The 25,726-nt window shown below is 32.8% G+C and overlaps 1 protein-coding gene across 4 annotated transcripts in view; it reads right to left on the bottom strand.

Annotated features, from left to right (window-relative positions):
• Liprin-alpha (PTPRF interacting protein alpha) overlaps positions 1-25,726 on the bottom strand; it is a 134,270-nt gene that overhangs the window by 40,874 nt on the left and 67,670 nt on the right. For 3 of the 4 annotated variants that reach the window (XM_072537468.1, XM_072537469.1, XM_072537471.1), the window contains exons 3-8: positions 25,358-25,522; positions 25,219-25,293; positions 22,933-23,034; positions 22,760-22,855; positions 19,560-19,847; positions 16,563-16,700 (exon numbers count right to left, since the gene is read on the bottom strand). In XM_072537468.1, the coding sequence (XP_072393569.1) occupies positions 16,563-16,700; positions 19,560-19,847; positions 22,760-22,855; positions 22,933-23,034; positions 25,219-25,293; positions 25,358-25,522 (864 nt within the window). The remainder of the gene's footprint in view (positions 1-16,562; positions 16,701-19,559; positions 19,848-22,759; positions 22,856-22,932; positions 23,035-25,218; positions 25,294-25,357; positions 25,523-25,726) is intronic. The other variant, XM_072537470.1, reaches the window with a different exon arrangement.

Below are 25,726 nucleotides of genomic sequence, written 5' to 3'. Positions count from 1 at the left end.
TAAATATCATGTACTGACATTTATAATTTGTAAAATTAATTTGTAAATTACCAAGCAGCGTCATTTAAATTTAAATCCTACCATTTAATGTATGTACAATTTATCTTCATAACTCAGTATTAATAATAAAAAAGTATACAAAGATTAATTAAACATTTTTAATGAAGTTCATTTGTTTGACTTTTTTCTGTAATTATCTGAAATTTTCGAGCAAACATGAAAAATTATTAGGAACGTCCAAGGGACACTATATATTCAGATTAATAAGGAACATTAGTTCGAAGAGACAATTGTGAATTGCACCCTTTCGAGAATCGAGAGAGTAAAACCTTGTCATGTTGGAGGAACTCTTGGACTATGGACTATGGAAGAATAGTTATGAAAATCGCAGGAAAACCGAGCAAAGACTGAAAGGATCCAATGAGCGAGCATGAGCGGCGCAATGAGGAAAAGGTTTAAGATTCTGTTGAAGTAAGGTGTTAAACCAGCAGGATTGACAGCAGGCGCTAAAATTTATCTGAAAACCACAAATATATACGTAGGGTATACACAAAAGATATTTCTTGTCTTTTATCTACAACCTAACGTGAATTGCAACCCTGTATATTAAAAGCTTAGTAGACGGTAGGAAGAGGGGCACTCATCTACAAAATAAGTATATCAGGACTTCCACCCTACTTAAAAAATAACCAATTCCTTTCACATCGACAGACTATCCCAGGTTTCAAGGACTTAGGGAAGGCTGTAAAAAAAATTTAGTGAGAGTTGTTCACTAGTCCCAAATCTGGAAAAGCAACATAATCAGAGAATAATCAGTAAAAAGTGTTAGAAAATTAAACACAAAATCAAATTTTAAGGAAACAGGATCACGAAAGAAGCAAAATCCCGTGAGTAATCTAGACAGAAAACAACTTAAAGAACTCGTCCGCCAGAAACAAAGAGAAAGACCAACGTTTTGGACTGGATCAGTCAACCACGCCTACTGAAAAGTACTATCAAAAGAAAATACGATATACCCTTTTATTAGAAGGTTGGTGTGCAGAGGACTGCAGGGTGACACAAAAACATTTAATTTATTACGATGCCGATATTTTGAACTTTTATTTACTTTTTTCACAAGCAAGAACTAAACAAAACTTTCAAATGTTAGTGGTTTAATAAATTATATGTTTTTTCTGGCCAATCGTCTATCCACTAACCTTTTTGAAAAAATGGATCAATAAGGACGCTAATTATGAATAGACAATGATATAGAGCAACATACTCTCTAATATAGAAATATTATAGAAAATAGTGTCAGTATGAAGTAACCCGTACACATTGGAGAAAGTCGAATTAAATAGACACCGCAATTTAACGATTGATAACGGCGCAATTTATTCAAAATATGAATTTATAATATGTAGAACTCCATGCATTCAAGGTTTTACAAATAGTTTATAGTTAAAACAAACAGTCGAGGAGCATTCAGAGTAACGAACTACCATAGAGTAAGCCAAGCGTTCCAGTCTAAAGAAGACTTTTTGTCGACTTACGAAATAGAAATCGTCCAAGATTTAGCCAAAGAGACTCACGAAGAACCAAAAAAGAACCCCGAGAATATTAAAATAATATACTATCATATTTCGAAAAGGATTATGTACAACAGATAACTTTCAATAAATACGCACTCTAATTGAGAAAAGTACAAAATACAAAGTACTTCTACATAAGCTTGAATTTTGTAGATTACCAGAAAGCCCTCAATCCTGTGGAAACTTATGCAATTCTTAGGGCTCTGGATAACTCGAGTCCAGTTATTGAAGTCTTATCGACTTCAATATTATCGACTTATAATTATGTTATAACCAACAGAGATATACATCCATCAAAAATAATCGACGTAAGATGCCTTAACTCAGCAGATGTAGGTAGCAATCATAGCCTAGTATTATGTAAAATAAGAATCATCATGAAATACTTCACACCCAAGAGAGCGGGCCAACATAAACAAAAGTCAGTGTCGACGGACTAAATACGAAATCCACAGAATACTTATACAGAAAAAGAATATCAGAGAAGATTGTTGGGAATGAAATATTAAAAAACGATAGCATCGAGGAAAGCTGAGAAAAACTCAAAAATAAATATTTATTACAGCAACAGAATCACTTGGAAAGAGGAAAGTAACGAACACTAACATATCAAAAAAGAAACCCCCATTGTCTTTCATTGTTTCCTCATAGACAGGAAGTGAAGACAAAATGTGGGGGAAAAGAAGAAAGCCTTTTTACAATACAAGTGAAGAGGATTTACAAACGTATGCTGCACCAATTTAATATAACCGCCAGAAATTTTGACATGTTAATTTCCCCGAAAAAACAAAATGTATGGTTACAACAGCAAATTTACTAACATGTAAATTGGAACTGGAAGGTCAGATAATAGAACAAGTGATGGAATTTAAATATCTAGGCATCACAATATCTAGCTACGGAAAGGTCGGAAGATCAAGTGAATAGAGTAAACAGAGCCGCAGGTGTCCTGAATGAAACAATATTGAGAAATAAAAATATCGGGAAAAAAATTAAAAGCAGAATTTACAAAACAGTCATCAGACCAATAATGACATATGCGGCAGACACACGACCTGACACAGAGGGGACAAAAAGAATGTTAGAAACAGCAGAGATGAAAACTCTAAGAAAAATTGATGGTAAGACTATCTAGTCTTAGACAGAGCTAGAAGCACATGACATCATACGAAATGACACTGTTCTGCATTAAAAATAGAAAATAATTTATTAGAATTTATTGTATTCAGTGATCAAGCCAGATTATGTTTAAATGATAATGTGAACACTGGTCAGAATCTAATCTGCACTGGATGGAGGATATCCGTACACAACATCCAGAAAATGTTAATGTCCAGTTTATGTCTGGGCAACTACGATCGCAATCGTCGTGAAAGGCATGGAATTACTATAGAAACGATAAAAAATTCTATCCATAGCTTCCACGATAGATATCATTGTCAACACACAATTAGACAGTATTTTGAGCATTCATTGAAAAGAGGAGATTGTAATTTTGTTCAATTGTTCAGTTTTATGTCTTGTGTATTAACCAAATGATATTTGGAATAAATGCCCTTCAATGATTTAATTATTTATTCATTATGATGATGTTTTCTCAACCTACGTCGCCATTTAAAAAGACAAGATGGCGGCGATACAGGAAATGGTGACTTATACAAACTTACAGCTACAGAAATCACAAATAGCTCCCTCGGAAATTGTTTCGTGTAAGGGGTCCAAATTGATCAACACAAACGGACAATGATTCATATATGGAGAATAACATAAGTATTGTGAAAATAAGAAACTATGTAAGTAATATTTATTAGATCTGTTATTTTCGTCTTCCATTTCGATATTAGCTTCATGACTGCTATCTTAGTTACGACTTTCAGTGAATCTATTTATCTGGATATTCAAGGTTTATACTCAATTAAATGGTTTAAAAATATTAACAGTTCTGTTAAATAATCTATGAGTAAAACTCTTAGATTGCTCGTTTCGTTACATTTAGGCAATATTTGCTTTCATATAATTAATATAGGAAGTTTTTTAATGAGTATGTGTGAGTTTATTGTAGTTGATGACCACCTTAACTACTAGAATTAAAAAGCAACAGCGATAGTATCATAACTATATAACAGCCCGTTCGTTTAAAATACTCAATATTAATAAATGTAGATCGTTTTCAGCGAGGTTGCCAATTCAATTTAAGAAAAGTATTAATACTGGAAGCAATACAGTTTTCTACTTCTTTTGTAGTACAGCAATTGGTGTATCTGATCATACTTCCGTTTTGCCTTCGGAAAAGCATGCTCTATACTGTTTTCATTATTTTGTAAGCTTTTTTTTTGTGAAAATTTTCGAAAACTTGAGTTAGGGTATTATTTTTTGCTCTTTTATTAGTTTCCATAATATCTTTATTTAAGTAAATGACTTTATTATGTTATGACTTTGCAAAAAAAGTAAAAAATCATGCTGTATAGTTTAAGACAGGTTAAATTAAACTAGTGCTTAAACAAATAATAGGAATATCTTCTAGATCCTACCGGAACCTTATTTTACATTTTCCACTAAGAAGTTCTCGGTACTTCGGTAGATCTGCAATATAAAAGCTCTCCGCCAACACACGTTTGACCATAGTATACTCAAGATTCTTACATAGACAGAGTTCGCGACCAGGATCGCATGTGCTCGTTCTTATTATATTTTATTGTGAACTAAGAAGAGTCATTATTTTCTGAGTGCTTTTCTGCGAATTGGAACGAAATATTGTCAGGCACGACAGTGCGGTCATTGCGTACCAAAATGTAAGTTTTAAATATATATTAAGACTCGCAAACTTTTGGCTTTATATGTAAAGAATGACATCGAATGATCAGATTCTAATGCATCCAATTACAGTTAGTGCTAGTCCGAATGTTTGTCAAAATCTAAAATGTCATCCAAAAACTTTACTGACTAGCTGCAGCTCGGAATGTTATTTCTACTTGTGGATAATAAGCATTTATGATACCATTTGAGGTACTACAATGAATCTCACTTTAGTGAGATCACAGTTATAGTCAATGATGTTGAAAGTTAACAAATTAATTAATTTTTTTGTTTATTTTTGTCCTGTATAGTATTTAACCATAAATTAGAATTATTTATTTTGTTTTGAATCTCTTTGTAACGTCAAAAAAATATCCATGTAACCCTTATATATATATATATATATATATTCCTGTTAGCTTATATTCTTATGTTGTAGTAAGTGTTATGTTGTAGTAGAATTATTTATTTTGTTTTTAATCTCTTTGTAACGTCAAAAAAATATCCATGTAACCCTTATATATATATATATATATATATATATATATATATATATATATATATATATATATATATATATATATATTCCTGTTAGCTTATATTCTTATGTTGTAGTAAGTGCTGCAAACATGTAAGCTTAACTGGATTATTTGAAATTTAGATAAAATATACATTTTTATGATATCCAATATGATTCTGACTTTTTTTTGGAAGTTTTACTTTTAAGAGTTTATACGGACTCAGTGAAAAAATTTCCTATTTAAATCTAATATACCATAAGGTAACGTTCTTGTTACGTATTGTACGTGAGAAATCTACAAATGATACACTAATATCACACACTATAAAGCCTGGTATGTTAATACGAAAGCGCTAAACAAAGATCATTAACATAAAAGACCAGATAAAACCGTGTAACGTTATAAATATTACATTTTTATTTATCTTCAAATAATTATTTTATTTATAATAAATTTTTGTAAATTTCGTTTACTTGTTAACTTTCCGTTGGTTTGATATTTACCCTCTAAAATAAATTTATATTTTAATATTAATACATTAATTACATTCATTTCCTTCTTTACTTTTGGTATAACCATCATACAAGCAGTTAATTGTATCGATTCTTGGTGGAATTGTTGACAGCTTATCAAAGAGCCATGCCTCTATTTTTCTATTTGTTGGAATTTATATGTCTTTTTGCATTTCTTTGCAAGGTCAAGAACAGGACTTTCTTATATCGTTGGAAATGTGAGAATTTGGTAAGAAATCCATTTAACATCAGTTTGATTTAGCAATTTAAGATTAGAAGCAATTTAATTTGACATATAAGAACGCAGTAGCAATGCAATTAAACAACAATTTTATATAGTAAGAATACAGGATTAAATCCATTTTAAATACGATGACCAGCAATCAGCTCTCCTCAATAACATATAAGTGAAGATAAGTAACCACCACCAAGAAGAACCAATATTTAGTTATCACTTGTGTAGAATTAGGATTTATTTTGTTATTTTAAACTTTTGTAAAGCTTAGGTAAGTATTGTGGTGTTTATTTCCTCATTTTACATTTTATATTAAGACAAGAACGATCCTACATCTAAGAAAGCTCAACGAAGCTATTTAACTAGTAGCCCCACGTTGGGCGCCAATTGTGTTACAAGAGAATGCTGAAGAGAACGCGAAAATTACAAAACCATGATTAAATAAATTTAATTTAAATAAAAATTTAATGTTTAGCGGCTAGTAGGATATAAATTATAAAAATGTGGCCTTCAAAACAAATATAGAATAAAAAACGATGGAAGTATGTACAAAAAAAGAATAATGAATTTTGAAAATACTAGTGAAGACTTACCCCAGTATACGTATACAAAGGTTACATGAAAAGTAATGCGGAAATTTAATTGAATTAGTAGAAAATCTAAATTGAAAATGATAATTAAACGTGATATATAGTTGTAAGATAATTTGGACGTCAACTATTTTTATACGAATAATAGTAAAAAAATCAAATAAAACGTTAACAAATAAACGAAATCTAAGGAAATTAGGAATAAATTAGAAAAATAAATTTGAATATAATAAATAAAATAAAACAAAAACGGATGACCGAAATAGTTAACTGTAAGTTAAAACTTTGTAAGTTACAAAGACAATTGTTAGTGGATACTTTTGTTTAAAACATATGGTAAAAAGCAAACCAAGACATAGAATGTTTTGGCTTTGACTTTTAAATCTTTTTACAGCTATAACCCCTCTTAAATGCTAATGGTCAAGCATCTTGGCACGTGCCGATTAATGCCGCAAAGTCTGCGCTTGTAAGGAGCGTAAATGAAATTGAGTCTTTAAATTACTGTTTTTGGCCAAGGCTGCGTAATAAAACGTCCCAAAAGCAAATAAGAAATTATTTTTTTTATTTTTACTATTAACCCCCTTAGTAACCTACATTTCTGCCCTTCTTCATTCAACTAAAAATAATATGGTCTTTCACTATAACCCTCTGATTAAAGCTCTACTTCGTTAAACTAAAAATAATATCGGCCGAAACTAAAAATAAATTACTTCTAAACATTCTTCCTAGTAGTGCAATTTATTGTACTAAATAACGCAGGTTATCATTCTGCGCAAACCAGAAAAATTAGGTATATTGTCTGTGTTTTTTTTTCAAAATTGCCTCTTCTATTCCTTGTTCTTCCAATTGGTGACTTTTCTCACGTTATTTTAACTATTCTACTTTCTGTCATTCTCCTAATCTGACTTTCCATGCTTCCTTACGAAATTGCATCCCTTAATTTATGTTGTCTATCTTTCACGTGTTTTTGATGTTACTTATTGATCTATCTATCATTATCTTTCCTGTTATTCTTTTTAGGATTCAGTTTTCAATTATTTTCTTGTTCTACTAGTTTCTGGTCTCGTTTCAGCGGCATATGTCGTGAAAGATCTAACTACAGATTTATATATGCGCGAGGATATTGTACATTAAGGCATCCTGCTGTTACTTGCTTTGCCACTTATTGCCTTACTTTTTCCTCGATATTTTTGTAACTTGATAAATTGATTCCAAGGTATTTATGTCATTACTTGCTCTATAATTTTGTTTTCGATCTACAGTTTGTATCTTATTGGTCCTTTGATATTACTAGACTTATATGTTTGTCTATAAGATCTCCAAATTCTGCTTGATCAACAAAGGCTGTTAAACACCGAAAAATGTCTTATCTGGGACATATATTGAGAGGAAAGTGATCCCCAAGTCTGATATGGCACGTGAAGAAGAAGACTTTTTGCTTTTTGTAGCGATACTTTATATTGAACTGTTTAGCCTTCATGTTGAAATGCATTTTCTGTAAATGGTCTTCATTTTTAGCCATCCGGACTGAGCCATCTACATAAAATATTATTTTTATTTCCTTATTTCCCATTTGATATCCTGTTTTCAAAGGATGTTAGCAACAGCAGAGATGAAAACACTTAGATAAACTGATGGTAAAACACTATGGGACAGACCTAGAAGTACAAATATACGAGATATATGCAAGTGGAGAATATCAAGGACTGGATAAGAAATAGGAGAATAGAATGGAACGATCATATAAGCCGAATGACAACAAATAAAGTAGTAAAGACGGCAAGAGATCCCCAATAGGAAGACGATCAGTATAAAGACCACGAAAACGATGGAAGGACAACTTACTGGAGGTACATTGAAAAACAGACAGAATAACGTATACATAAAAAAAGAAGAAGAATATGCTGTTTTCATTGTTTACTTGTTTTATCACCTCATCCAATACGAGATTAAATATTATCGGACTTAATAAGTCTCTCTGTTGGATTCCGGTTATTTCGATGGGTTATGTTGTGCCCAACTGAACCTTCCATTAGTTTTCTGATATCCAATGGTCCTTGTCTATTATATAGTAGAAGTATAGCGTCTGATAATCGCTCTCTGTCAAATGCCTTTTCTAGATAAACAAAGCACATTAGATGGAGGAATAAAGGCTGGTTTTTACCCACGTATCCACATAAGTAGGCTGGTTTTTGTATTGTATTCTATAGATTTCTCATCTATTTGACAGATTATAAAGACCTTATCAAGCTCTTCCGCTTCTAAATCCTTGTTGCTCATCTGATATATTAACTGTTTTTGATAACTTACTCATTAGTACTTTTGTTATGAGTTTCAAAATGGAGCTTAACAGGTTTATTCTTCTATAATTGCTGGTGTCTTTTTTTTTTCGTCTTTTTTAAAAAGTGGGATCATAATACTGGTTTTCCATTATTCATCCTAATCTTATGACTATTAATCATGATTGTTAACTGTCGTGGTCTGTCACTTTTATTTGATATTTCCCCGAAGCCTTTCTATTTTTCAGTTTCGATAGAGCTTCTTCCACTTCACTTTCTGTTATTTGCGTTAATTCGTTTGATGATATTTCTGGTGTTTCATGAGTTCTGTTATTTTCTGTTGTTTGAGGTATCATCTTTGGTTTGAACGATTTAAGAGTTGTTTGACTTCCAACCATATCACTGCTTATTTAATCGAATAGAATTGGTCAAGTCATAACTTAAAGGAAATAAATATCCGAAAAAATGGAACGCAAAATTCATTGTTTCGGCAACAGAGCACGATGGAGCAGAAACGTGGAAAAGCATTACAGACAAAGTTTGGTGAAACGACTAATTATAGATTATTAAAATGAATTATTAATATAATTAATTTTTTTCTTATTTTCATTCTCTAAGCTTCTGCAAAAATTTAGAGTCTCACCCTCTTTTCCAAGTAGAGACCTTGCGACAAGAATTGGCACGTATCGAGACCCTTGACGGTTATCATTAAACGGGGATTATAGTTGTTAAAAGATTCAAAAGTCAAAACTAATCTGGCTTGACTGGCACTATAAATTCAAAATTGTAATAAAAAAAATAAATATGGGACGGCGGCAAGCTGAGCCATTCTTAAGGGCATCTAAATGACATTCCCATGACGCAAAGATAATTATCTCTAATTCTCTAAAGGAAAATATCCGACCATAATAATGTATATTGTCACGGTAAGATATTATATTAGGACCATGGTTATTAAATAATAATGTAAATGAAACAAAACTCACTGATGGAGTATAATACCATAGTATAACCAAAATAGAGAGCAGATTCTTGACACATTGTAAGTATTTAGCTTCTCATACCATATTAAAAAAAATAACGTTATATAACATTCTTTTTTTGTTACAAATACTTTCAGTCATAAGGTACGGGTGAAGCACTGACCTTTCTGATCATCCGGGTCTGATCTTTCTTTTTTTAACAATAAATGTACCACTACTATTTTTGGTCATACTGTGATATGATATATACACCTAAAGGTTTAGTTTAGCAAGCATAAAGCCAATTCATACTAAGGCCTTTTAAACAAAACAATCACGCAAATTGGTCATCATAAACCGCTTTTCTCAAAGTAATTTTTAACTTATTTACCTTGTATTTTTATTTACTTTTTTTAGTAACGTTAATAGTGACATAACGTCTTCATATTTCGTGAGAAGTTTGCAGTAAACAAACGAAATTGCCAAATTTATGAGTTTACTTAGGATATTTTATTACATTCAATAATAAGGGATTATGTGCAAGATTGTTTTAGGGAAAGAGGAACAAATTTTCAAAAAGTAAATGGTAGATTTTTTCCTAAAAAGTACAAAAACTCTTTTTAAAACGACTTTATAAGACAATAAATTAGAATTTATAAAAAATAACTATATAAATAGGAAGATTTTAGAATAACTGTGAACGTGGCATATATAATTCGGTTAGTAGAATCAACATAACCTCAAAAAATGACGGCATGGAATCAATTATTACTAATATTCTCAATTACGTTATACCAAATAAACTGCTTGTCAGTTTAAGAAATTGCTAACATCCAATTAAAACATTTGTGAACAGTAAGTATTTTTTTTTTATTCGCAATAAAGAGATTAGAGAATATAGAAACTTTATTGAAGTTTTTCTAGAGCAGAGGGATGTTGAAAAGAAAGTAAACCAAGATGGCTATTGCTTGATTCAAGATGCGGCTAGGCAGGTAGATACAGGTGAAAATTTTAATGTATCGCAAAGTGTAGTTATCTCAGTAAGTTAATCGATACAAGCAGAGGAGAAATGATGCAGAACGGGTTAGGATTGGAGAGATGAGAATTACTAGCTCGGCCTAGAATCATTATATTATTCTATAAGCTCAAAAGGCGCTAATATATATCAATAACTGTAATTTCAGTAACAACGTTACGTTGAATACTTTCTACAGTAAAGTTAGTGTCAAATATCGAAACTGAGAGGAAAATCTAAAATAGATCTATCTGAGAAATGAAGGTGTCGACGTTAATTAAGTTACAAATAAAGATTTTATGTTTGAAAATGAATTTTTTTAACACTGTCCAACAATATCCGAAACTATTGATGGGCAGTTTATCCCTTGCGGTTTATGATGACGTCCATTCACATCAAAAGCGGCAGAGCAATCTGCTTTTGAACATCAACAGCTCCGTAACCGATAATTTCTAACAATCAACAGATTACAGGGTGATTCAAAATGTGTACATCTATGATACATTAATGATGTGTTACTCGTTTTCAATGTAATACAAAAATGTGAATGTTCTGTACAATTTTAATGGGCTAAAACTAAAACATTCAAACTACATATACCTATCTATCACTAAAACTAAGGGTTTGTGCACAATAACAAAGAAAACAATAATATACATTCAGGTTAACTATATTAGCACGATAAATTACACGACTAAACACACATTTACTATAGTCCGCCCACGTTTTATATTCAGTATAGTTTAAACGGAAAAAAAAAGAAGTGTTGTCAATAGTTAATTAATGCCACTATTACTAACCACTTCTGTCTATGTTTATGTTCTGTGACAATGCAATTATAAGTTATGTTGTTTGTTATCCCATTCAAATTTTACATTTTAAATTTATTCGGGCTCAGTAAACTCATTAAATGTATCAAGCTAGAATAAATTTTGTGAATTTTAATAAACTTTTATTTCTTTAAAGTTAATTGGATTTATCTAATACCACTGGATATGGTGTCCTATATATAAATCTGACTTAGAGATGCTGGAGAGTGTGCGAAGAAAATTCTAGATTTGTCACAGATTGAATGGTGGTGTATAATGTCGTGAAATGTGCCCTCAATTTGAAATCTTTAGTGGAACACAAGTAATATTTTCTATAAGAACTCATTCAACAAATTGTGGGCATGATCAATTACCATATTGCCTGATTGCCTCATATTGTCTGATTTATGTTTTTTCATCCAAATTTGTCACTTGTAAAATGAAATTGTGTTCTTTAAATATCTAAGAAAATGTTTTTTAAACTATTTTGTATTTGTATTAACAATGTTTGATTCTAATTATATAATGGAATTCCATAAATATATTATTACATACATACGTAAGACCTGTTTCAATCGTTTAGAAATCTCTAAATGAGGAAATTATTATTTTAATGGGAATAAGCCACAATTGAAGTTTAAAATAAGATTATTAACGTTTTAATTTCCACTTCGGAAATCGTTCTCAAAATACAAACATTAATAAATTACACAAATTTTGTTTTTTTGTTACTTGGTGAAAAACTCTTCTAATAATTTAATTATATCTGACTCATTTATATTGACAATTCAGACATACATTATACATTTTAAAGTAGAGGACTTTAAAATAATATTACCAATATTGCTGAGTTGCGTTCCTGGGACGACTTTATTGTAAGACAGTTCATTCGATTACATGAAATCAACTTTAACTTGAGAATATCCGTCAGAAAAAATCAGAGCATGTATTTCGTCTTTAAAAAGACAACCACATGCCATGATGACAGTAAAATTCTCCTGTTAGTTATTCCATAGTAAATCATGAGGAAAACCCAGGAAAAAACCCCATAATACTATCCCGACATGGTAAGTATTTGGTCTTACATTTAGTTTACTCTTAATAAACACCAATTTCTGATTTTATATGTACGTTACTTAAAAAAAAATAAATTATATATTTTCTCTTTTTACTACATGTCTCTTTTAGGACTGTACTTAAATCATTCCATATCAAAAGTATTTTACAAATACAATGCTTTGTTTTTTCTTGTTCATTGTTAAGTTTAGTTTTAGATAAAATAGATCTCAATGTGTTTGTTGTTTTAAATGTTGTTGAAATGTTGAATTTATTTCCTATCTTAAGTTTTTCTGATAATTGATATTGTGATTTGATTTGTAATTTAAATATCTGTTGGTGTGTGTTGGTTTTCTATACACCTAAATCTCATATCCAGTACCGTTCTTAGAGATTTAACCATCCAAAAATTATTATATGTTTGTTAGATATTTATAAAATTCCTTGTGAATGCGATCAGTTTTATTTAGGTGAAACATCAAGGCCATTAAATGTTAGAAAAAGTGAGCATCAATCTTTTATTAAAAATATAGAATTTGATAGATCTCAAATATGTAAACGCGCATGGGAAAATGAACGTAGGGTCCAATGGAATAATTCAAGTATAATCCTAAAAGCGACAGATAGTAAAAAAAGAAAAATAAATGAAGCGGCTCTAATTATGCTAAATGAGACCAATTGTGTCAGCAAATTCCTCAGCAGAATGCAGTAGGATCTGGTTACCCATATTAAAAGAGGAAGTTAATAAAAGGAAAATACCACTATTAGTATTCAGTAACATATCGAGGATACATAATTTATGTTTTTTAAATAACATACGTATAAAATCAGAAATTGGTGTTTATTAAGGGTAAACTAAATGTAAGACTAAATACTTACCATGTCGGGACAGTATTATGAGGTTTTTTTCATGGTTTTTTTCTCATGATTTACTATGGAATTACTAACAGGAAAATTTTACTGTCATCGTGGCATGCGGTTGTCTTTTTAAAGCCGAATCACTTGTGGCCTATTAACATTAAAATAGTAATTATTTTAAAATGAAACAAAAAAAAAGCTTCAGAACAATACTAAATGAGGAAAAAGAATTAAGGAATTATTGAAAAGGAAATTTTGAATTATAAAAGAGATAATTTAATCATAATAATCAGTAACTTAATTTAAAATCAAAATACAATTTTCCGGGTTGCTGTGCCGTGTTCTATTTGGATTATTTATAACATAAATATCTTACAAGGCTTTAAAAACATTACGGTGTGGAAGAAATAACATAGAGGGATTTATGAAACCGACAACCGAAGAAATACTTACAGGCAAGAACGATTTGTGAAAAATAATATGAAATGTAATAAATAACGAAATAAATAATGAGAACAAGAAAGCGACACGGCGATGTAACAGTATAGTTATGTTAACTGAATCACTAATATAAATAAGCCAAGCATTGGTACAAGATTGCCACCCTTGACACAAAATAGAATTGGCATCAACGTAACAGTAAGTTCAGCACAGTATAATCCATAATCCATAATGCGCAGTCCATAAGAGGCTGTACTGAATATATAACGTGAGACGGACTATAGATGTTATTTTTTCGACGAATAATAATCACATAAATAACTACTTATAAACGGAAAATTCAGTGGTTCGCTGTATACCACAGTTTAAAAAAACTTACAATAAAGTCAAAATATCTAATATAATTGGTATGATGTATAAAATTAATAAAATTATTAAAATATCAAAAATAATTACAATTTTTAAAACGTTTTCGGTCCTCTCAAACAATAATCAGTGAAACTTGAATGAAAGTAATCCCGCTTTTAATTTAATGAACAAAAATGGTAAAATTTTGACTGTTAATATAAAAAACATGTAGTATTCATTACTTACTTAAGCATTTGCAAAAATCCACTTCCAAAACGGTATAAAAACCTTTATTGACATCATTTAACTTTGGCTGGTAACTTTGGCTAGATCCAGACGTGGTTGCCTTTTGGTTCAATATCAAATCATCGACTTAAGTTGCTTTATTTTTAATTTTTATAACATTTAAAATATAGACCAAAGGTTTTTATACCGTTTTGGAATTTAATTTTAATAAGTGCTCAAGTGAGTAATAAATAGCACATAGTTTTTTTTTACATTAACAGTAAAAATTTTCCCCCCTTTTGTTCATTAAATTAAAGTGCGAATACTTACTTTCAGGTTTCACTGATGATGATCTGATATGACCATAAATATTTTAAAATTGTAATCGTTTTGAATATTTTCATAATATTATAAATTAAACCAATTACATTAGAATTTTTTAATCACATAAATCTTACTCAATAAAACTCTACCTATTAAATTGATAGAACACGCACTAGCAAAAGAACAAGTACAAATCTAAAAATCATTTCTGTCACTCTTGAGAGCAAACATAGCAAAAATATGATAGAGTTTTTTTTTTTTTTGATTGAAATACCTTTTTAGTTATGTTTATTATTAATTAAATATCTAGTTTTTGATCTAGACTTTCACCTAATGCTCCACGTTCCAAGGTCAATTTACAGTGGAAGTGAAAAATATTTGTATACGTAACGAAATTCTTCTTCTTTTTTGTTGCATATTTGGTCCTTGAGATTGACAACCATCACAGCAATTCTCACTCTTGACTAGACTACGAAATAATTTAGCTTTTGAACCCAGAAAATTCATCTTTTTCCTGGCTCCCCTTTCCTTATAAAACCAACTGAAGAAGTCCGATCTGCGTGTCGTTTTCTTCACTGACTTTCTACATCAGTTCCATCTCGTCAGAGTGGAAGCAAGAGGTGCAGACGTGTATTGAACAACGCATTATTATTAAATTTTTGCCGCGGGAGGACGTAAAACTACATTATACCCAAGTCTACGACTGGCATAGAAGATTTTCCGATGGCCGCGAGTAAGTGGAGAACGAGACCAGTGCACGCCGGCCGCAGAAAAGCATCAATGACACGAATATTCTTGCGATCCGTTGTATGGTTGAAGGAAACCGCCGCTTGACAATATGAGAAATTCCCAACACATCGAATGGGAGTGCCAATGTATCATTTTAGATAATTTGAGCAACCAAAAAGACAGTCAAAGACTTTTGGCACGATATGGAACAGGGAGGGATGATTTCTTGGAACAAATTGTCACCTGTGATGAGGCGTGGATGCATCATTACACTCCAGAATCTAAGCAGACAAGCATAGAATAGCAAAAACCCGGAAAAGCAGAAACTGCGGAAAACCAAAGACCCGTCATTCTGCTGCAAAATTTCTAGCAGCCATTGATTGGGTTTGCAGAGGCATATTGCCCGTTAATTTTCTCCATGAACGGCGTACAGTTAATGCTGAGTACTACTACCAACTGCTTGATGAAATGAAATTGGCTTATCGATAAAAAGGCGATACATGCCTATTTGAAGTACAATTCTTCTCCATCACAATGCTCGGCCATGCACAGCTGCTTCACCCCAGAAAAATTGGATAAAGTTCGTTAGAAAACACTGGAACTTCCGGTCTACAGTTCCTTTCTGTCTCCGTGTGACTATGATATAGAAACGTTCGTGCGTAATTGGTAACAGATTGGTAACAATCTTTGATGATTGCATTAAAAAATTTCCGATCGGTTGGCAAAATATGTGAATAAAAGAGATTACATAGAAAAATAAGGTGTATTCAAAATTGTATGTATTGTAGTATCAATAAATGTTCTAAAGCAAAATCTGGTTCATATTCGATTTGCCAACACTTAAAATTGAATTAATATTAAAATTTTGTTCACAATAAAAGCAAAATAAATGTGAGAAATCAAAACCTTTGAGAAATAAACTAAAATTAACTAAAGTAAAGTTAACCATTTAAACTTAAAGTAACCATTTAAACCATAACACATCAACATTTACCAGATAATTTATTTCTTTACAGCTTATGTTATAATAGAAACATTGTGAGCTTGTGGTTTTATACGTGTTTTAAAGGTAATATAAGTATTAAGATTATAATGTAAAAGCTTGAGCATCTAACAGTTATCATGCAATATAACGTTCTGAAAACTGTCATATATAATACAAATACACCTTTTGATATCACCCTGAACATTTAAAGAAAGGTTGTGTGTTATAGGAAGTAAACAGTGTGAAGAAGAGATCTAGTGTCAAAAACAGATAGCTAATAATTGAAAGCTGAAATACTCGTACCTGTGGTCTCACCTGTGTCAACGCCTCCATACGTTGCTTTAGTTGTTCCTCTATTTCTGGTAATTTTGAATATTGAGCTAATTTTTGTTCGGATAGTTCCAGTTTTTCTTGGATAGCTGCTATTTTTTCTTCGTGTAACTACAATATATATTTAGTATTATTTTAAGGTCAGAATTATTTTGAAAAGATTTAAATATGACATACATTTTTTTATTACAATTTAATTTACAATCGGATTCATTTTGTAACGGTTAAACAGATCTATTTTTATCTCTCAGTTTAATTCACGTATTTCAAATCCCGTCTTGTATAAAGTTTAAATCTGCGTTTTAAAATTCTCTGAATAAGAACACTTTAGTTCTTTTGGATTAGAATAAACATTCACTTATTTGATTACACAAACTACTATCGGAATTTTCTTTAACATCGGCGGAGAATCGAAGAAATAACGCTGATCAAACGATTCAACGTTGAATCTCTTGGCGACCTAGGGATTTTTACAGGCGAAAAATAATTGTATGCATGAGAATTGAGATCAATCATGAACGAGATCTTGAAGAAAGAGGTTGAATTACCGTCGTTACCAGCTTCTTAGCCGGTAAAAGTGCTTTTGTTTATTATTTAAGTATGTTTGCGCATTTTTTGGAAAACAAAAGTATCTTTGGAGCAGTAGTATTAGTGACAGAATGCAATTAACGAAATTGTACGAGGTAATTCAAAATTAAAATTATTTTGGTGCTGAATGGGGCATCTTTAATTGCAATGGGTGTATCCAAACAAGTCCACAAATCACAGTAAGTTTTTACCTATTGTATCCTGCAATAGTAGATTAAATAACTAAATATCTGAATATTTCCGTTTGATGGTCAATATGAAAAAGGAAACATATCTCATTATTTTTATTTTTCTACTAATGTACCCAGTGTAGTGTAGTGTTCATCGAGAGAAATTTTATACTAAACATTTAATAAAGATGTAAGTAAGCAGGTATTAATTTGTAATGGACATTTCTGTTTGTAAGATCTAAATTAATATTTCCAATTAAATCCATGTCTAACATGTTTGCTAGGCGAACATATGAAGTAAGTGTGATTAGTTATTGTATTTGTTTATATATTTATTTTGATTTCGAGGTTTCTTTGTCCCTCACAAAAAAGTCAAAATGTCCATTTTTGGCAAATTTGTATTAACTTGTTTTCTGTCCCTTTTAATCTGGTAAATTTTTTATAACTTCTCTTTTCTGTCCTTTTTGGCAAATTATTTATGATGTGCATTCTTTATCCCAGAGTTCTGGTTTAGCTCTAGTCTCTCTCCATATTTTTTCTTCTTTTTAATTTTTATTTTGTTACGTGCTAGTAAGAACGATCCAAAGAACCACGCCCACATCTCTGCCGATTCTGAGCAACGTGTGCTCGTTCATTTTGTGTGCCTTAAACATTCTCCATCGTTGATATGTTACAATTTAAAACTATAAGTAAATGAAAAAAATTTAGTAAAAAATCCTTACACAAAAGGGATATTTATTTAAAAGAACCCTTTCAAAGGGTAAATCACAGAACGTTTTCGGAATAAATATTCCGAATACCAATATTAAATTGGTATTAGATGACTACATGATAATTTTATAGGATGTTAAAATTTTATGTCAATTCACTTCACTCTAAACGGACTTTAGGCAGCAATAGAAGGTGGCTGTGCTACACACTCCGTAGGCCCACAGATTACATTGCTAGAACAGCGCCGGATTGGAATCCTCACGACCGATGGAAAGTAAGCAGACCTAAAAAGACTTGGAAAAGGATAGTACATGACAAAGGGAAAGAAATGGGAAAATGCTGGCTTGAACTCAAGGCACTAGCAAGAAATAGAGTTAGATGGAGACACTTTTAGAACAGGGAAATAAGCAAAAAAAAACCCTGTTTGTGATACTGAACCGGCCAGGCAAACGACAGTTGTTTTGAGTAGTATGGACCTCTGTAACAAAAACCTATATGCTTCCTGCAGTCGATTTTTTTGGTTTAATTAGTAATTAACAAATTAATGTTAATTTCGCTTTTTTCGTCCATCAGCAAAAAGTGAAGCATTTGAAACAAATTTGAGAGTAATAAACTTATAAGTAATACAAAAACCTTCAAAATAGGTTTTTTAAATGTTTCTATCCTTATTTTTGCTTGGAAAGTTCGGTCGGTTGTCGGTTTTTTATGAATGTTAATAACTTTTTTAAAAATAAACTTATAATCTTCACATTACATAGAATGTTGTGTCTTGTAGTGCCTAAAATATGATCAAAATTTCAAAAGGTCAATTTACTTTAAAATGCCACAAGAAAATAGCTTCAGAACAGTATTATTTCATATCTAGACAGCCTGCATTTTTCACAATTTTAAAAGAAAAAAAGTTGTTCTAGGACAATTTGGGACGAAGTCCCTTTTTTTTAATAGATAGCAGATTAATTTATAATAATTAAGATACCCTATTAACATAATTTTGAACTAACATACTTAAAAGTTTTATTGTGCAAAATTTGAAAAAGATTACCTTTTAATGAAATCGTTTACAAAGCTTCAAAATGTGGTCCCCAAAATGGGCCGGCTGTGAAACTCGCGGGAGCGATGGAGGGGGAAGGAACTGTTAACTCTATCTCTGGTTCTTGTTTATAGATTTCGGCGTTTCTTTTTATTATAAATTTACCTTTTGACCTTAATTTGTTAATAACTAATTAAGTCCAAAAAAATCGACTGTAGGGAACATACAGATTTTTGTTATAGAGGTCCATACTACTCAAAACAACTGTCGTTTGCCTGGCCGGATCAGTGTCACGAAAAAAAGCTTATTTTATTGGGGTATTTGTGGAAGCCCTATGTTCCTTTTACGAATCTCTGGACTATATTTATATACACTCTAATAGAAGTTGTTATTGTAAAGCATATTAAATATTTAATGAACTCATCAAATAATTGAGTATTCTGTTGATAATATAAATGTTTTTAAAGTTACCTTTATTTGAGCTTCTTTATGCTGCAACTCCTGCTCCAACTTCTCGTTAAGATCATGTAACGAGGTGGACTCCCTCTGAGCATTGAGGTATCTCTTCTCTAGTGTGGCAATTCGCTCTTCCTGGTCTTCCTTTTGCGCCACGTTTTCTCTAAGATCTCTTTGTAATTTAGAATTGGTGTCTTGTGCTTTCAACAGATCTTTTTGTGCCTTCGACAAGTTCTCTTCCAGTTCCGCTACTCGGTTCTGCATTTCCGCCACACGACGTTGCCAGGTACTTATTTCTCCAGTCTGAAAATGTATAATTTATTTACTATACGTGTAATGTAAAATATAACAAAAATTTAAAAAGACTAAATTTTTTTACAATCTAAAAAAAAGAAATTGGTCAGCTTAAGTACAATAGGACTCAAGACTGTATTACTAAATTGAGTTATTACTCTAACGATTATAAAAGATTGGATTCTAACGTTTGACAAATTTGTAGTTAAAGTGGCCGCCTATATATCAGTCTTCGAAGATTATACCCTAAATTTCTTTTTATTAAGTTTTCTATCTAAATCTTCCTTCCAGCTTTTATCATCATACAGGACACATCACTGGATGTGTTCCTCTGCATATGTTGGCATTGAAAAGAAAAGAGCTATATGAGAAAAGAGACCTAGACCTTACTATAACCGAGAGAAGACAAGAGAGGGAAAAGTCAATTAAAAGATGGCAAGAAGAATGGAACAACACGGAGGATGTGACACAGTAGACAAGGATGCTGATCCTGAACGAAAGAGATTGGGCGGATAAGAGTCACTGGCGACTGGATTATTTCCTAAGGCAAGTGCTGACGGGACACAGGTATTTTAGGGACTACCTCTCTAGGTTCGGGAAGACTGACACTGATGAATGCCTACATTGAGGACCCCCAGACACTATGACACATACGATATTGGGGTGCAACAGATGGATAGTAGAAAGGAGCAGAATGGAAACACAGACAGTTGTGAATTTTGTGACAGTGAGACAAATGATTGAGAAAATGATTGAAAATAAGGCAGGTTGGGCTAGTGTACACAGCTACATCCAAAGTGATCAAATGCAGTAATGCAGGGATCAAAAAGAAAGAATAGGAAGAAAGGCAGCTGGACTAATAGCAAGGGTAAGAGAGAAAGATGTTGTAAGTTGAAGGTATAGGGAGTACGTTTTGATAAGATGAGAACAAGTGAGTCAGACTGTGAGGAAGGAGGAAATGTCCAGCTGGGAGTGATGCTGTTCTAGGAGCGATAAGGCTCTTTCCAGCTCTATCTGGAACGGGGTTCCACTCAGTTTTTGGGACCAAAAACAGAGAAACAATGAAAAGGGAGCCTCCTTGTCCCTATCTGAGACTATCCCTATGGAGATAGTCCAGTGGATAAGTGAAGGTAGTCCTCGGTAAGTGTTGCTTGGTCTTACAGCGCCCATTCTGCGTCCGATGCACTAGATAACAGAGGAGGATCTGTTTTAGCAGGTAAGCCTTTGAAGTAGACTCGGCGATGAGAAGATGTTTTAAAATATCCCGTCATTTTGATCACTTGTAAGGTCGATTTTGTATTTTTATTATTGAATTTTTTTTATTAAAAAATTGTAAACAAACAAGTTTTATAATAAGGTTATCTATATACCTAGAAATAAATATTCAAAAGACAACAAAGCTAACACAGGCAAGAGCTAGGAGAAACACAGGCAAAAGCTAGGGGAAAAACAGACGCTCAATTGAATTAGAGGGCGATATTAAAACTCCAATCAGAATGCTCCATTCGATCAAGTGAAAATACTTGGGAATGATGATGAATGACCAATGGGATCCTCAACAAGAAATAAAATGCCGTACCGAACAAGCAAGACAAGCTTTTATCAAATTTAAACCGCTACTATGTAACCGCAATATTTCCTTCAATCTCTGCTACAGGATGGTCTATATTGTTATACGGCATGGAAACATGGACGTTAAGAGTACCTTCCATTAATAAGTTAAAGGCCTTCGAAATGTGGACGTTGCGAAGAATGTTTCGCATACCATGGACAGATAGAGTGAGAAACGAGGAAGTGTTAAGAAAGGCAAATAATGAGAGAGAACTACTCAATTTGATCAAGGTACGAAAAATTGGATACATCGGCCATATTCTGAGAGGAAAAAAATACGCAATCCCTCAACTAATCATCCAGGGAAAGTATGAAGGCAAGAGAGGAGTAGGTCGCAAACAAATGTCGTGGCTACGGAACATAAAGAACTGGACAGGCATAAATATCACTGGCGATCTTTTGCATGCCGCAAAAGACAGACGTCTGGCTTTAAGATAATTCGCCAACGCACTATAGGTGCACGGCGCTATAAGAAGAAGATTAAAACTGTAGAAAGTTTCACATATCTGGGAGTTGCATTAAAAACGGATGGAAATTCAACGAAGAATATTAAAGAGAAACAAAGCGCATGTGTTCCGCTCCAAAAACACACACTTGGGATTGAAAATCAGGATCTACAAAACTATTATCAGACCAATAATATGTTATGGATGCGAGACATGGGTGATGACAGAAGTCACAAAACGAAAGCTGGAAGTCTTCGAAAGAAAAGTCCTTTGGAAGATATTTGGGCCTATTAAAGAAAACGGAGTATGAAGATCCATGTACAACCATGAACTCGACCAACTGTTCAAAGAGGCACCGATCTTAGAATTCGTTAAACTTCAAAGACTTCGATGGGCTAGTTATCTAGTTAAAATAGAGACCGAAAGATTGTCAAAAAGAGCCCTAGATAGTAAAATGCAGGGCGCAATACCAAAAGGAAAGCAACGGAAAAGGTGGGAGGATGAAGTGGCAGCGGACGCGCAAAATTTGCTAGACGTGAGAACCTGGAGAAGATCGGCGCGGGACCGGCAGGTTGGAGGCATAGTTTGGAGGAGGCCAAGGCTTGATTTCGGCTGTAGCGCCATTGGAGAGAGAGAGAAATCTATATATGAGTGTGTGGAAGTGGCGAAAATCCCAAACCGCGTTTTTTTTTTATTTCGTAGACTACTCTGATTAGGTTTTTTCGATGGCTCTATTGAATGTTTGTTACTAACTTTCTAATGTTTGTCTATTTTAGCTACCACGATATACGTTAATTCATTTTTAAAAGGGAGCATTAGATACATTGTTTTATTTATATATTTTTCTTCACAATATTTACTTACCTGTTGTTCCAGTGCCATCTGCAAGTCGGTAATTCTAGCTGCAGTTTCACTATCAGGCTCCATTCCCCCATTGGCAAGACGTGGCTTCGAAGATGGCTATAAATTAGTTTTTTTATTAATTTACGCAAATATTAGTAATAAAGGTAACACAAAAATATCAAAAATATACCTACTTTATTATTAGTAGATATAACTTGGTCCCCAACATCGACTTGTCCATTTTCTTTGGGTATTTCAACAGTGGCAGGTACATTAGCTTGCTTATATTGTTGTAGCTGAAAGATAATGACCATATATGTAATAAGGAACTAAATATCTTATAGTAATAACATAATCATCGCATTTCTGAATAAACCGATGCAATGGAGTATCAAAGTATCCGAGAGAAGTCTTGAACGTAAGGAAATCGTCTGTGTATTTATGACCTGAAGGAACTATATATCAAATTTCAGAACTCTATGCCCTCTCTAATAGAGGATTACATACCATCCATATGGTATATAATCCGTTATATCCCGCTACACAAAAAAGGAACTACTACCAGATGTGAAAACTACCGCACACTGTCACTACACATGCTAGTAAAATCTGGTTGCATATCATCAAAAAGAGATTAAAAACCTATCTTCATTACCAAATACCTCAGGATCATCGGGGTTTGTAAAGGGTAAAGATGCACGGGAACAAATCCTGAACCTGGGACAACTCATTGAGAAGTCTAGAGAATTTCAAGTACCTATGATTATATGCTTCGTTGACTACCAAAAGGCATTTGATTGTGTAAGCTGGATAAATCTGTGGTCCATTTTAATAGAAATGGGCACACCAATGCATCTGGTGACACTTATTAAAAATCTGTACCAGTCCAAGATAGAAACAGTACGGCTAAATCAGAAGTTCTCAAACCAATTCAAGACCCAGAGAGGTGTTAGACAAGGATTCGTGTTGTCACCTGACTTACTCAACATTTATGGTGAACATGTCATGAGGATGGTTTTAGATGTATGGGCCGGTGGAGTAACAGTGGCTGGTAGGAAAATGTCCAATTTAAGATTTGCTGATGACACTACACTTATAGCATCAAATGAGCAAGAAATGTTTCATCTCCTGCGAAGAGTTGAGTACAAAAGCAATAAAGTTGGTCTAAAAATCAATAAAACTAAGACAACAATAATGGTGGTCGACAGATTCCACACTATACTGAATAACATGTTACATGAATACCAGATAGTGGACAGTTTTGTCTATCTCGGGTCTAGTATAACTAACGATGGTAACTGTGAAGCAGAAGTTCGGAGACGTATTGGTATGGTAAAAAATGGGATGAGTCGCCTAACTAAAGTTTGTAAAGACAGATCTATCTCTCAAAATATCAAGATGAGCCTGGTGAATGCCCTTCTATTCTCAATATTTCTAGGGGCAGAGACTTGGACTCTTCGCGGACGCGAGCGTCAAAAAATTGATGCCTTTGACATGTGGTGCTGAAGAAGGATGCTGCGCATACCTTGGACGGCTCATAGGACAAACATTTCCATTCTAAACCAACTCGATATTAAAAAAAGACTATCCACGATATGTCTGTAACGTATTTTGCAATTTTTCGGTCACGTGTTTCGCAGAGGTGACGATAGTTTGGAGAGATTAATTGTTTCTAGAAACTTTCCGGGGAGAAGATCAAGAGGACGATCACCAACTAGATGGTCCCACCAAATTAAGAATTCAGCTGGAAACTCATTCTGCGAAGCTCCCAGAGTAGCTGAAGATAGAGACCAATGGAGAAAAATTGTTAGAAATATTGGAAGAAATCACGATCCTCACTAGTGGGGAACCGACAAGAAAGAGGTGACCTCTCTATTTGCAATTATCTGCAACGTTGGTGAACTTTTACCTACTGATTCCAAATTCAATATGGTTCTTTCTTGGATTGAGAAAGAGTATAAACTAAAGGTAATAAGTTTCAAGGCTCGATGACGTTTCTTTCAAGGATTATCACACAGACAGTTATACAGACGGACATACAAAGGCAATATTTCAAGCAGGACCCGTCAGGTCTTTAAAAAACAGAAAAGGTAACCTGAGAGAGAGCGAGAGAGAGAAAGAGAGAGAGAGAGAAAAGAAAGAGATTCTTTATACAATCTAGGCGCATCATTAAGTGTACACAAGTACAATTAAATCTAGAGGAGCTGTGCTAGACAAATTGCAAATTATCACTTGGTGATTTCCCACTGTAAATGACCTTCTGAGAGACGATCTGTAATACTTTGATTTTCTGTTTTTGTGGAAATCAAAACGAAAACCACTACAGGTCCCTACACACACTAATTAGCTACCGCTAGAGAAGCGGCCTCCGGAAATCTCTAAACTATGGAAAAATAGTTGTAATGGGAAACACGAGTAGAATGGATCTAGTGTAAGATATAAGAATGCAGACATTATACGAAAATAATTAAACAACTTACTTCTTCTTTGGTTGCTGCTAATTCTTCTTCTAAGCTGGAATTTCTTTCTAAAGCTACCCTCAGTCTTTCACGCACCTGAAAATTTTAAAAAATAATATTAGTTCTGGAAATCACTAGAACTAAGTAATTTTATGTTTACCTTTTCGTCTAAAGCTTTGTGATGTTCGAACAGACTCTTGAGAGCCTTGAGGACCTCCACTTCGCTCGAAACGCCAGATTGAGCTGCTGCTTGACGTTTTACAACAGTCATTCTTAAAGATCTCTCGTGTCTCGATACAAGACATTCTAAATGCTCTAATAGTAACTGCAAATAAAAAAACACAAGTAAATTTCAGCCGTAGTTACTTTTTAAAATGTGTTTTTACACAATTTTGAGGACTAAAATGTCCGAATCTTTGACTGAGTATTGAGAATTACTAAATTTATTTAGAGAAACAGTGCGGGTTTCCAAGTTATTTTGAAAGTCAATTAAGTAGCTATACTTTATAGAAATATAGAACATTTAGGG

The sequence above is a fragment of the Diabrotica undecimpunctata genome, chromosome 7 (assembly GCF_040954645.1).
Source record: "Diabrotica undecimpunctata isolate CICGRU chromosome 7, icDiaUnde3, whole genome shotgun sequence".
In the NCBI taxonomy this organism is placed as follows: Eukaryota; Metazoa; Arthropoda; class Insecta; order Coleoptera; family Chrysomelidae; genus Diabrotica; species Diabrotica undecimpunctata.
This window is presented reverse-complemented; position numbering and strand designations above follow the sequence as displayed.